This window comes from Haliotis cracherodii, unplaced genomic scaffold (assembly GCF_022045235.1).
Source record: "Haliotis cracherodii isolate W230 unplaced genomic scaffold, xgHalCrac1.p SCAF_2, whole genome shotgun sequence".
Taxonomy (NCBI): Eukaryota; Metazoa; Mollusca; class Gastropoda; order Lepetellida; family Haliotidae; genus Haliotis; species Haliotis cracherodii.
In genome coordinates, this window is record NW_027266275.1 from 1,089,893 (window position 1) to 1,105,103 (window position 15,211).

General features: G+C 47.7%; 1 protein-coding gene across 3 annotated transcripts in view; it reads left to right on the forward strand.

Annotated features, from left to right (window-relative positions):
- Nucleotides 1–15,211, forward strand: part of LOC139468604 (uncharacterized) — a 52,419-nt gene that overhangs the window by 6,481 nt on the left and 30,727 nt on the right. For all 3 annotated transcript variants that reach the window (XM_071250724.1, XM_071250725.1, XM_071250723.1), the window contains exons 2-3: nucleotides 2,147–2,502; nucleotides 12,110–12,174. In XM_071250724.1, the coding sequence (XP_071106825.1) occupies nucleotides 2,155–2,502; nucleotides 12,110–12,174 (413 nt within the window). In that variant the 5' untranslated portion in view covers nucleotides 2,147–2,154. The remainder of the gene's footprint in view (nucleotides 1–2,146; nucleotides 2,503–12,109; nucleotides 12,175–15,211) is intronic.

Consider the following 15,211-nt stretch of genomic DNA (forward strand, 5'->3'; position numbering starts at 1 on the left):
GGTCATCACCACATCTTTAGATTAAAGGTCATCACCACATCTTTAGATTCCAGGTCATCACCACATCTTTAGATTCTAGGTCATCACCACATCTTTAGATTCCAGGTCATCACCACATCTTTAGATTCCAGGTCATCACCACATCATTAGATTCCAGGTCATCACCACATCATTAGATTCCAGGTCATCACCTCATCATTAGATTCCAGGTCATCACTACATCTTTAGAGTCCAGGTCATCACCAAATCTTTAGATTCAAGGTCATCACCACATCTTTAGATTCTAGGTCATTGAGGACAATACGTCAATAAGAACAATGCGATCACAGCGTTCACGCCGGCCTTATTCTGGTTGTTGGGTACTGTAACATCAGTTTAGTTTTCCCGCTCCGTCGCCAAGCTACAGTTGCATGAAGCAAGTGGCAGGCTGCCATTATTCCCGTGACACAAGTAATGCTGAAATAACAGTTCTGACTGGCATACGTGGTATTTGAATTATATGTAACATATTTCACACAAATTATGTGATTTAGACGTTTTCTGAAACCACCCTGAAAAACCCATTCACGGAGGCTTTGAGGTCATCGTTGTCGTCATAGCATTTTCCACGAAGGTGTTCTTTCAGTTGAGGAAACAGTCGGAAATCACTTGGTGCCAGGTCTGGCGAGAATGGGGTGTGTGGAAGCTCATCGAACCCACATTGTCGCACAGCAGCCTTTGCAGGTCGAGAGGTGTGAGAAGAGGCATTGTCATGAAAGAGTAGAACTCCTGCAGTCAGTATTCCTAGCGCTTTTCTTTGATAGGATCTCCCAGACGATGAGGCAAATCAGCAAAGTGGGCACCAGTAATCGTCTTTTGACTTTCTAAATAATCAACAAGGATCACACTCTTTGCATCCCAGAATACAGTGGTCATAACTTTCTTCACTGATCTTGAAGACCTGAATTTCTTTGTTCCGGAGAAGTGGAATGGAGTCATTCCATGGATTGACGTTTTGACTCGGAATAATTGTGGTAGCCCCATGTTTCATCACCCGTTAGTAATCTCTTTTTGAATTTGACGAAATCCTCCTCAATTAGCTCTAAATAAGTTTGTTTTTTCATAAAATCAGAATTTAGAAACTTTGGTACCAACAAACATATATTTTATTGATCCGTAAATGTTCATGAATAATAGTTTCATTGGATCCATGGCTTTGACCTGTGTCTTCCTCAAATTCAGCAATAGTAATACGTCTGTCTGAGAGTATAAAATTTTCTATGTCCTTGATTGAATCTTCATTGATGGAGGGTGAGGGACGTCGAGACCTAGGGTCATCATCAAGGCTTGTTCTCCCAGCCTTAAACATAGCTGTCCAACGTTTAACTGTGGAATAGCTTCGGCACTTATCCCCGTATACTTGTGACATGCGGTCATGAATTTCTGGGGAGTACTTTTCTCTAATGTCAAAGACTTGATGACTGCTCGGTACTCGTTCTTTTCCATTTCTGTGTCCATTTTGACCCCTATCACGTTCAACTGACTGTCGCTAACATACACACGGCCTCAACAGACCAAATACACTTGCAGTGAACTACTCAGATCATGAACGTGTAAAGTACATATCATACCTGCCTCCATATGATAATGGACGTGTATATTATGGATCATATATACCTCCTTATGAAGATGAAAGTGTTAAGTGTATATCATACATGCCTCCATTTGATAATGAACGTGTTTAGTATGGATTATATATACCTTCATATGAAGATGAACGTGTTAAGTATATATCATATATATTAACCTCTGTATTCTGTTCTGGGGGCACGGGACGCCCAGTCGTCTACGGCGCCGCGATTCGCTGTGCAGAGTTGCGTCCCTTCGGCACGCCAAATCCTATGATCGTAGGTTCGAATCCTGGTTCGCCCCGATTATGTTTCTATGTTTGTCAGCACCATACCCGTGCTCGTGGGTTTCACCGAAGTGGTAAACGTCTGAGACCTGCATTGCTTCGGGCTTTCCTCCCACATTAAGCTCACACGCCGCGATATAACTGTAATACTGTTAAAAGCGACGTTAAGCCCAACTCGCTCGCTCGCTCACTCACTCACTCACTCACTCACTCACTCACTCACTGTATGCTGTTCTCAACTTGTTTCTGCAGGTTGGCTGATGATGCAAACAGTGATCACCTGGAGACGGCCGATGGATGCCAGTATCTACCCCCCCACGGGCAATCCCTGCACGTACCTGCTGGGCAACGCGCTGTGCTACATCATCTCGGGGATGATGCTGTTGGTGGTGGGTGTTATCATAACGTCACTGACGTTCCAGAATCTGGAGGATTACCAAGATGAGAACAAAGAACGGTACGCGGGACCTGTGTTGATCGGGGCTGGGATACTTGTGATAGCTCGCGGGGCGTTCAGCCGTCTACGACCTCATCGGTCGGACCTGGCTCGGAGACGCTCGCTACTCAGGCGTTACGTCAGGGAGGTGTACAGTCGACCCATCTTGGCAGTAAGTTTCAATGTTCAGCTAAATACAGTGTGGCTGCAAACATGTTCATCCTTTTAGTCGATATATCTGTCAAACAGCCTTTACTATGTTAATAATGGTTGACAATGTTGTCTAGCCCCTGCACCTCGATGTATAGATGTTTCTATAAGACAATGGTGTCTAGCCCCTACACCTCGATATATAGATGTTTCTATAAGACAGTGTTGTCTAGCCCCTACACCTCTATGTATGGATGTTTCTATAAGACAATGTTGTCTAGCCCCTACACCTCGATGTATAGATGTTTCTATAAGACAATGGTGTCTGGCCCCTACACCTCGATATATAGATGTTTCTATAAGACAATGGTGTCTAGCCCCTACACCTTGATGTATAGATGTTTCTATAAGACAATGTTGTCTAGCCCCTGCACCTTGATGTATAGATGTTTCTATATGACAATGTTGTCTAGCCCCTACACCTCGATGTATAGATGTTTCTATAAGACAATGTTGTCTAGTCCCTACACCTCGATGTATAGATGTTTCCATAAGACAATGTTGTCTAGGCCCTACACCTCGATGTAGAGAATGGTATCTGGCCGGTGTTTGAGTACCAACCTCTATTTATATTCACCCTTATACCTCGATGTGTAGGTGTATATCTTCGACAGTGTTATCTAGCCAGTACTAGCCTGTACATACATACATTGCAGGTAGACCGCGTGACTCACTAGACAGACAGACACACAGACATGGCCCACGTTATGTCACACTTTGGAAGGAGTGTCCCAATTCTCGGTCTGGCAGAGGCTAGTGTCACGTGTATGACAAGGACAGCTTGTATATTTAGTACTGTCTTTAATTATCATTGGAAACAGATGCACATACACATGACCTGAAAGTACAACAGATGCACATACACATGACCTGAAAGTACAACCGATGCATATACACATGATTTGAAAGAACAACCGATGCAAATACACATGACCTTAAATTACAACAGATACACATACACATGACCTTAAATTACAACAGATGCACGTACACATGACCTGAAAGTACAACAGATGCTCATACACATGACCTGAAAGTACAACAGATGCACATACACATGACCTGAAAGTACAACAGATGCACATACACATGACCTCAAAGTACAACAGGTGCACGTACACATGACCTGAAAGTACAACAGATGCACATACACATGACCTGAAAGAACAACAGATGCACATACACATGACATGAAAGAACAACAGATGCACATACACATGACCTGAAAGTACAACCGATGTTGTTATTCTGCTGAACAATGTGTTGTGCGCGCTGATTGCCACGACAGCCCCGGCAATCAATGGAGACCATGACACCTGAGATTGCTCCTAACAACGCGAACAAATAGACTGCTACTGTCTTTCTTGAACTGCTGGTCAATAGAATTAGTTCTGCGGTGTGAAAACCTTACAACAACTCCCTGGCAGTTATCAACTGGTGATATATCATTGTGATGATACAAAGCTCATCTTTCTCCACCAAACCTCGCTTACCCCCCTTTGACACACCACACGCACTCCAGTACATAGTAGAAGTATGATTTGCATAGAGCACCGCGAGATCTTGGCTGTATCAAGTCGATAATGGTTAGATAAGTTAATGTCGTTGAAAAAGCAAGACTGTTGGCATATCTGAGCTGTGGTAGTAGGCAGTGATATTACTATGCGATGACTGTAGACGATAGCCGTCTTGTGACGGGAGTGTTGTTGACTAATTCCAACTCTTCATCGCAACAAGCCGTGAGCGAGTCCCGGGTCAACGGCCTGAGTGTCTTACACAACACCAGGACTGCACCACTGAAAGTAGTGCTAGCACTGAACCAGGGCGAAGTATAATACACGGACTGAACCAGGGTGAAGTATAATACAAGGACTGAACCAGGGTGAAGTATAATACGAAGGCTGAACCAGGGTGAAGTATAATACAAGGACTGAACCAGGGTGAAGTATAATACAAGGACTAAACTAGGGTGAAGTATAATACAAGGACTGAACCAGGGTGAAGTATTATACAAGGATTGAACCAGGGTGAAGTATAATACAAGGACTGAACCAGGGTGAAGTATAATACAAGGACTGAACCAGGGTGAAGTATAATACAAAGACTGAACCAGGGTGAAGTATAATACAAGGACTGAACCAGGGTGAAGTATAATACAAGGACTGAACCAGGGTGAAGTATAATACAAGGACTAAACTAGGGGAAGTATAATACAAAGACTGAACCAGGGTGAAGTATAATACAAGGACTAAACTAGGGGAAGTATAATACAAGGACTGAACCAGGGTGAAGTATAATACAAGGACTGAACCAGGGTGAAGTATAATACAAGGACTGAACCAGGGTGAAGTATAATACAAGGACTAAACTAGGGGAAGTATAATACAAGGACTGAACCAGGGTGAAGTATAATACAAGGACTGAACCAGGGTGAAGTATAATACAAGGACTGAACCAGGGTGAAGTATAATACAAGGACTGAACCAGGGTGAAGTATAATACAAGGACTAAACTAGGGTGAAGTAGTGCTAGCACTAATAGCACTAAACCTGAGAGACAAATGTACCTGCTGTCTGTTGGATGTTGCCAGGAGACACGTGTACTACAATGTATCTGCTGTCTGTTGGTTGTTGCCAGGAGACACGTGTACTACAATGTACCTGCTGTCTGTTGGTGGTTGCCAGGAGACATGTGTACTACAATGAATGTATCTGCTGTCTGTTGGTGGTTGCCAGGAGACACGTGTACTACAATGAATGTACCTGCTGTCTGTTGGTGGTTGCCAGGAGACACGTGTACTTACAATGTACGTACTGTCTGTTGGTGGTTGCCAGGAGACACGTGTACTACAATGAATGTATCTGCTGTCTGTTGGTGGTTGCCAGGAGACACGTGTACTACAATGAATGTATCTGCTGTCTGTTGGTGGTTGCCAGGAGACACGTGTACTGCAATGAATGTACCTACTGTCTGTTGGTGGTTGCCAGGAGACACATGCACTACAATGAATGTACCTGCTGTCTGTTGGTGGTTGCCAGGAGACACGTGTACTGCAATGTACCTGCTGTCTGTAGGTGGTTGCCAGGAAACACGTGTACTGCAATGTACCTGCTGTCTGTTGGTGGTTGCCAGGAAACACGTGTACTGCAATGTACCTGCTGTCTGTAGGTGGTTGCCAGGAAACACGTGTACTGCAATGTACCTGCTGTCTGTTGGTGGTTGCCAGGAAACACGTGTACTACAATGTACCTGCTGTCTGTTGGTGGTTGCCAAGAGACACGTGTACTGCAATGTACCTGCTGTCTGTTGGTGGTTGCCAGGAAACACGTGTTCTACAATGTACCTGCTGTCTGTTGGTGGTTACCAGGAGACACGTGTACTACAATGTACCTGCTGTCTGTTGGTTGTTGCCAGGAGACACGTGTACTACAATGTATCTGCTGTCAGTTGGTGGTTGCCAGGAGACACGTGTACTACAATGAATGTACCTGCTGTCTGTTGGTGGTTGCCAGGAGACACGTGTACTACAATGTACCTGCTGTCTGTTGGTGGTTGCCAGGAGACACTTGTACTACAATGTACCTGCTGTCTGTTGGTGGTTGCCAGGAGACACGTGTACTACAATGTACGTACTGTCTGGTCGTGGTTGCCAGGAGACACGTGTACTACAATGTATCTGCTGTTTGTTGGTGGTTGCCAGGAGACACGTGTACTACAATGTACGTACTGTCTGTTGGTGGTTGCCAGGAGACACGTGTACTACAATGTACCTGCTGTCTGTTGGTGGTTGCCAGGAGACATGTGTACTACAATGTACGTACTGTCTGTTGGTGGTTGCCAGGAGACACGTGTACTACAATGTATCTGCTGTCTGTTGGTGGTTGCCAGGAGACACGTGTACTACAATGTACCTGCTGGTTGTTGGTGGTTGCCAGGAGACACGTGTGCTACAATGTACCTGCTGTCTGTTGGTGGTTGCCAGGAGACATGTGTACTACAATGTACCTGTTGTCTGTTGGAAGTTGCCAGGAGACACGTGTGCTACAATGTACCTGCTGCCTGTTGGTGGTTGCCAAGAGACACGTGTACTACAATGTACGAGTGTCTGGACCTCCACCAGATCAAAGCACGATATTCCCTCACGGTGTTTGTTGTGATGGCGCCACCTGTGTCAACCCGGCAACGTGTGTGAAGTACGTCCTCGTTAATACATAGACCTGGCAGCAGCATGGTGAGGTACTTAATTCTAAACGTTAGTCTGACAAAAGAAAACATATTTTCTTCAGTGAACTTGAACTTGATGCCTCCGGGATTAAACTACTCAAACAAAGTCAACAGATTGCCCAGGAAACGCGTTGAGTTGCTCGAGTGAACATAATGTTGGCGGAAGGCATTAGCTGGCATGACAGGTTTTGTTCAGCTTCAGTTGTTTTACAATTACAGCAAGTTGCATTTAGATGTATTCATTGTGCCGTAATGCATGTACAGACACTGAAGAGGCATTGGCAGACGCTGGTGTTAGGCCAGGAGGCATTGACAGACGCTGGTGTTAGGCCAGGAGGCATTGACAGACGCTGGTGTAAGGCCAGGAGGCATTGACAGACGCTGGTGTTAGGCCAGGAGACATTGACAGTCGCTGGTGTTAGGCCAGGAGACATTGACCGACGATGGTGTTAAGTAAGGATGCATTGACAGACACTGGTGTTAGGCCAGGAGGCATTGACAGACGCTGGTGTTAGGCCAGGAGGCATTGACAGACGCTGGTGTAAGGCCAGGAGGCATTGACAGACGCTGGTGTTAGGCCAGGAGGCATTGACAGACGCTGGTGTAAGGCCAGGAGGCATTGACAGACGCTGGTGTAAGGCCAGGAGGCATTGACAGACGCTGGTGTTAGGCCAGGAGGCATTGACAGACGCTGGTGTAAGGCCAGGAGGCATTGACAGACGCTGGTGTTAGGCCAGGAGACATTGACAGTCGCTGGTGTTAGGCCAGGAGACATTGACCGACGCTGGTGTTAAGTAAGGATGCATTGACAGACGCTGGTGTAAGGCCAGGAGGCATTGACAGACGCTGGTGTTAGGCCAGGAGGCATTGACAGACGCTGGTGTTAGGCCAGGAGGCATTGACAGACGCTGGTGTAAGGCCAGGAGGCATTGACAGACGCTGGTGTTAGGCCAGGAGGCATTGACAGACGCTGGTGTAAGGCCAGGAGGCATTGACAGACGCTGGTGTTAGGCCAGGAGACATTGACAGTCGCTGGTGTTAGGCCAGGAGGCATTGACCGACGCTGGTGTTAAGTAAGGATGCATTGACAGACACTGGTGTTAGGCCAGGAGGCATTGACAGACGCTGGTGTTAGGCCAGGAGGCATTGACAGACGCTGGTGTAAGGCCAGGAGGCATTGACAGACGCTGGTGTTAGGCCAGGAGGCATTGACCGACGCTGGTGTAAGGCCAGGAGGCATTGACAGACGCTGGTGTTAGGCCAGGAGGCATTGACAGACGCTGGTGTAAGGCCAGGAGACATTGACAGACGCTGGTTTTAGGCCAGGAGACATTGACAGACGCTGGTGTTAGGCCAGGAGGCATTGACAGACGCTGTAGTAAGGCCAGGAGACATTGACAGACGCTGGTGTTAGGCCAGGAGACATTGACAGACGCTGGTGTTAGGCCAGAAGACATTACAAGACGCTGGTGTTAGGCCAGGAGACATTGACAGGCACTGGTGTTAGGCCAGGAGACATTACAAGACGCTGGTGTTAGGCCAGGAGACATTGACAGTCGCTGGTGTTAGGCCAGGAGACATTGACCGACGATGGTGTTAACTAAGGATGCATTGACAGACACTGGTGTTAGATAAGGAGGCATTGAGACCCGCTGGTGTTAGATCGGGAGGCATTGACAGACGCTGGTGTTGCCCCGGGGGCATTGACAGATGCTGGTGTTAGATGAGGAGGCATTGACAGACGCTGGTGTTAGGCCAGGAGGCATTGACAGACGCTGGTGTAAGGCCAGGAGACATTGACAGACGCTGGTTTTAGGCCAGGAGACATTGACAGACGCTGGTGTTAGGCCAGGAGGCATTGACAGACGCTGTAGTAAGGCCAGGAGACATTGACAGACGCTGGTGTTAGGCCAGGAGACATTGACAGACGCTGGTGTTAGGCCAGAAGACATTACAAGACGCTGGTGTTAGGCCAGGAGACATTGACAGGCACTGGTGTTAGGCCAGGAGACATTACAAGACGCTGGTGTTAGGCCAGGAGACATTGACAGTCGCTGGTGTTAGGCCAGGAGACATTGACCGACGATGGTGTTAACTAAGGATGCATTGACAGACACTGGTGTTAGATAAGGAGGCATTGAGACTCGCTGGTGTTAGATCGGGAGGCATTGACAGACGCTGGTGTTGCCCCGGGGGCATTGACAGATGCTGGTGTTAGATGAGGAGGCATTGACAGACGCTTGAATTAGATCAGAAGGCACAGACAGACGCTGGTGTTAGATGAGGAGGCATTGTGACGCTTGTGCTAGACAGGGGAAGCATTGACAGACGCTGGTGTTAGACCAGGAGGCATTGACAGACGCTTGTGCTAGACAGGGGAAGCATTGACAGACGCTGGTATTAGAGAAGGAGGCATTGACAGACGCTGGTATTAGATCAAGAGGCATTGACAGACGCTGGTGTTAGACCAGGAGGCATTGACAGAAGCTGGTGTTAGACCAGGAGGCATTGACAGACGCTGGTGTTAGTTCAAGAGGCATTGACAGACGATGGTGTTAGACAAGGAGGCATTGACAGACGCTGGTGTTAGACAAGGAGGCATTGACAGGCACTGGTGTTAAACAAGGAGGCATTAAGAGTCGCTGGTGTTAGACGTCGGTATTACACAAATATACTAAATCTTATATCGGGGAACCTAGACCTGCACCAGTGTGCAGTGAAAATACTACCAATGTCATCCGTAAAATATTCATAGTTGCACGTCAAATACCACAGCGTAGAATATACTAACAAGACAGCATGGCAACATGGCCTTCTGCAAACACGGATCGCCATATTGCATGGGGCACTGATCAGTTATGAAGTGTTGGTAATGGGATTACTTTCTACCGCTATGCCTAGTTGTCGTGACACGATGAAACTCTTTACATTTTTAGATATCATTATGCAACCAATTTCCTGTTATTTTATGCAACCAATTTAGACATTTCCTGATGTCATATCCTGATCAACCTTACGTCATTATGTAGCAAAACTTGACTTTGATAGACGTGTTTCCGGAACTTCAAATTGTCTGGATGATTCTTTCCAGATGAGCTTGACGAAGTTAGCTATACGGTTGTCGCAAGCCTTTGTTCAAGATCTGGACTTATAACAGTCGCTTACTGCGCTTTTTGAAACGAAGGTCGTTTAACAAAATATGAAAGGAACTGCTTTGGAATACGACGAGGTGGATGTATAGGACAAACAAGAAATATATATACTGTCGATAAAAATTAAGGGAACAGGTGAAATGTTTTCAGGATGAATGTCCGTAAATCTGCTGGGTGTGTAGATCAATATCTAGTGTGTCCACCATGTCCGGCGATACATGCAGGACACCTTGATGGCATAATGTTGATCAGCTTGTGTATTGTTCCCCTTGGTATTGCCCGCCTCTCCGACTGAAGAACTGGGCACGTTGGCGGGTGCTGGGGGTGCTCTATTGGGGACAAGACAGGGGACAAGGCAGGGGACATGGCAGGGGACATGGCGGGGGACATGGCGGGGAACATGGCAGGGGACACGGCAGGGGACAAGACAGGGGACATGGCGGGGAACATGGCAGGGGACATAGCAGGGGACAAGACAGGGGACATGGCAGGGGACATGGCAGGGGACAAGACAGGGGACATGGCAGGGGACATGGCCGGGGACATGGCCGGGGACAAGGCAGGGGACAAGACAGGGGACATAGCAGGGGACAAGACGGGACATGGCAGGGGACAAGACAGGGGACAAGGCAGGGGACATGGCAGGGGACATGGCGGGGGACATGGCGGGGAACATGGCAGGGGACACGGCAGGGGACAAGACAGGGGACATGGCGGGGAACATGGCAGGGGACATAGCAGGGGACAAGACAGGGGACATGGCAGGGGACATGGCAGGGGACAAGACAGGGGACATGGCAGGGGACATGGCCGGGGACATGGCCGGGGACAAGGCAGGGGACAAGACAGGGGACATAGCAGGGGACAAGACGGGACATGGCAGGGGACATAGCAGGGGACAAGACAGGGGACAAGACGGGACATAGCAGGGGACAAGACAGGGGACAAGACGGGACATAGCAGGGGACATAGCAGGGGACAAGACAGGGGACAAGGCAGGGGACATAGCAGGGGACATGGCAGGGGACAAGACAGGGGACATGGTAGGGGGCATGGCAGGGGACAAGACAGGGGACATGGCAGGGGAAATGGCAGGGGACAAGACAGGGGACATGGCAGGGGACAAGACAGGGGACATAGCAGGGGACATGACAGGGGACAAGACGGGACATGGCAGGGGACATAGCAGGGGACAAGACAGGGGACATGGCAGGGGACATGGCAGGGGACATAGCAGGGGACAAGACAGGGGACAAGGCAGGGGACATGGCAGGGGACAAGACAGGGGACATAGCAGGGGACATGACAGGGGACAAAGCAGGAGACAAGACAGGGGACAAGACAGGGGACATGGCAGGGGACATGGCAGGGTACATAGCAGGGGACATGGCAGGGTACATAGCAGGAGACAAGACAGGGGACATGGCAGGGGACATGGCAGGGGACATGACAGGGGACAAAGCAGGAGACAAGACATGGGACATGGCAGGGGACATGGCAGGGTACATAGCAGGAGACAAGACAGGGGACATGGCAGGGTACATGGCAGGGGGCATAGCAGGGGACAAGACAGGGGACATAGCTGGCCGGTCCAATGCCCGCATGCCTTCTTGTCGGAGATGATAGGTGACTACCTGGGCACGATGTGGTCTGGCATTTTGCAGTCAGAAATATATGCCGATGTTTCTAGCGAATGGAAGAACGGCAGAACGGAACATTTCGTCCACATATCGGTGGCCTGTCAAATGTCCATTCTCAATAAAACGAATACTTTCATTTGTCATGTGTGATACCGCCCACACCATATCACATGCCACTCTCCTCTACGTCGCCAACAACGTTTTCTGCCATCTGTGAGTGAGTAGGGATACACGCCGCTTTTAGCAATAATCCATAATATCACGACGGGGGATAGAGCCGTGGACGGAATTCTTTGTCTCTCCCCCCCCCCCCCCCCCCCCCTCCCCCTCCACACACACACACACACACACTCATTAACCGTTTATCGAGATACTGCCATGATAAGCACATGCATTATGTGAAAGTTCATTGTGATGAGATGTTGTGTTCAGATGCAACATCATTTTTTGTCTGTAGTATATTTTCGGACGTTTTACTGTTTAAAATATCGTTTAATCTTGGGCTTCGTCTTCTCATATGCAAAATACGATTAATCGTCTGTCTCTGTTTCAGTTTCGTAACAGCTCCTCCCTGAGTCTGTGTGACATCCAAGTGACCGACCTCCATGACTGTCCCAGGTAAGTGGAGTCGCCCCCTGTATGAGAGTGTGTTGTGTGTGTGTGTGTGTGTGTGTGTGTGTGTGTTTACCTTTATTTATCCTCAGACAGAATTGTGCTGAATGGGGGGAAATGTAGGCAGTGGATGTTGTATTGTTAGACGGTGACGTGCCGTTGATGTGCCCGCCTCTCGCGGGACGGGCCTGCGAATCCCACTTCAATTAAAGAACTCCAACGTGCTTCGCCTTTTCAAAAACTCATTGATTTCACAATGGGTAACACGGCGAGTGGCAGCCAAACAGTGAGACGACTGTGTTATCATTGTCTGTAGAGATATGACTGTGTTACCATTGTCTGCGGAGATATGACTGTGTAACCACTGTCTGCAGAGACATGACTATATTTCCAATTTTTGTAGAGACATGACTGTATTACCATTGTCTGTGGGGGCACGAATGTATTACCATTGTCTGTAGAGGCAGGAATGTATTGCCATTGTCTGTAGAGGCAGGGATGTATTACCATCGTCTGTAGAGGCAGGACTGTGTTACCACTGTCTGTAGAGGCAGGACTGTATTACCACTGTCTGTAGAGGCAGGGCTGTATAACCATTATCTGTAGAGGCAGGACTGTATTACCATTGTCTGTAGAGGCAGGACTGTGTTACCATTGTCTGTAGAGGCAGGAATGTATTGCCATTGTCTGTAGAGGCAGGGATGTATTACCATCGTCTGTAGAGGCAGGACTGTGTTACCACTGTCTGTAGAGGCAGGACTGTATTACCAATGTAGAGGCAGGGATGTATTACCACTGTCTGTAGAGGCAGGACTGTGTTAACATTGTCTGTAGAGGCAGGACTGTGTTACCACTGTATGTAGAGGCAGGACTGTGTTACCATTGTCTGTTGAGATATGGCTGTGTTACAATTGTCTGTAGAGGCAGGGATGTATCACCACTGTCTGTAGAGGCAGGACTGTATTATTACTGTCTTTAGAGGCAGGAGTGTTACCATTTTCTGTGGGGTCAGGTATGTATTACCATTGTCTGTAGAGTCAGGAATGTATTACCATTGTAGAGGCAGGAATGTATTGCCATTGTCTGTAGAGGCAGGGATGTATGACCATCGTCTGTAGAGGCAGGACTGTGTTACCACTGTCTGTAGAGGCAGGACTGTATTACCACTGTCTGTAGAGGCAGGGCTGTATAACCATTATCTGTAGAGGCAGGACTGTATTACCATTGTCTGTAGAGGCAGGACTGTGTTACCATTGTCTGTAGAGGCAGGAATGTATTGCCATTGTCTGTAGAGGCAGGGATGTATTACCATCGTCTGTAGAGGCAGGACTGTGTTACCATTGTCTGTAGAGGCAGGACTGTATTACCAATGTAGAGGCAGGGATGTATTACCACTGTCTGTAGAGGCAGGACTGTGTTAACATTGTCTGTAGAGGCAGGACTGTGTTACCACTGTATGTAGAGGCAGGACTGTGTTACCATTGTCTGTTGAGATATGGCTGTGTTACAATTGTCTGTAGAGGCAGGGATGTATCACCACTGTCTGTAGAGGCAGGACTGTATTATTACTGTCTTTAGAGGCAGGAGTGTTACCATTTTCTGTGGGGTCAGGTATGTATTACCATTGTCTGTAGAGTCAGGAATGTATTACCATTGTAGAGGCAGGGATGTATTACTATTGTCTGTAGAGGCAGGGATGTATTACCACTGTCTGTAGAGGCAGGACTCTGTTACCATTGTCTGTAGAGGCAAAACTGTGTTACCACTGTCTGTAGAGGCAGGACTGTGTTACCATTGTCTGTAATGGGAGGACTGTGTTAACATTGTCTGTAGAGGCAGGGATGTATTACCATTGTCTGTAGAGGCAGGACTGTGTTACCAATGTCTGTAGAGGCAGGACTGTGTTACCATTGTCTGTAGAGGCAGGAATGTGTTACCATTGTCTTTAGAGGCAGGGATGTATTACCACTGCCTGTAGAGGCAGGACTGTGTTACCAATGTCTGTAGAGGCAGAACTGTATTACCACTGTCTGTAGAGGCAGGACTGTGTTACCATTGTCTGTGGGGGCAGGTATGTATTACCAATGTAGAGGCAGGGATGTTTTACCATTGTCTGTAGAGGCAGGAATGTGTTACCATTATCTGTAGAGGCAGGACTGTGTTACCATTGTCTGTAGAGGCAGGAATGTGTTACCATTGTCTGTAGAGGCAGGACTGTGTTACCATTGTCTGTAGAGATATGGCTGTGTTACCATTTTCTGTAGAGGCAGGGATGTATTACCACTGCCTGTAGAGGCAGGACTGTGTTACCAATGTCTGTAGAGGCAGAACTGTATTACCACTGTCTGCAGAGGCAGGACTGTGTTACCATTGTCTAAAGAGGCAGGACTGTGTTACCATTGTCTGTAGAAGCAGGACTGTATAACCATTTTCTGTGGAGGCAGCACTTTGTTACCATGGTAGAGGCAGGACTGTGTTACCATTGTCTGTAGAGGGAGGACTGTATAACCATTGTCTGTAGAGGCAGGACTGTATTACCATTGTCTGTAGAGGCAGGACTGTGTTACCATTGTCTAAAGAGGCAGGAATGTATTACCATTGTCTAAAGAGGCAGGACTGTATTACCATTGTCTTAAGAGGCAGGACTGTGTTACCATTGTCTGTAGAGGCAGGACTGTATCACCATTGTCTAAAGAGGCAGGACTGTGTTACCATTGTCTAAAGAGGCAGAACTGTATAACCATTGTCTGTAGAGGCAGGACTGTGTTACCATGGTAGAGGCAGGACTCTATGACCATTGTCTGTAGAGGCAGGACTGTGTTACTACTGTCTGTAGAGGCAGGACTGCATCACCACTGTCTAAAGAGGCAGGGATGTATGACTCCATCACTTTACAGTGCAATGCTAGAGATGTATGACTCCATCACTTTACAGTGCAATGCTAGATGTGAGTGGAGGTTGAGTCGCCTGTTTGTGCTGTACATCCGGGCATGATGGCTCTGTAGGATGTCTAGAATATGGACGCCCTGTCATGAATATTTAT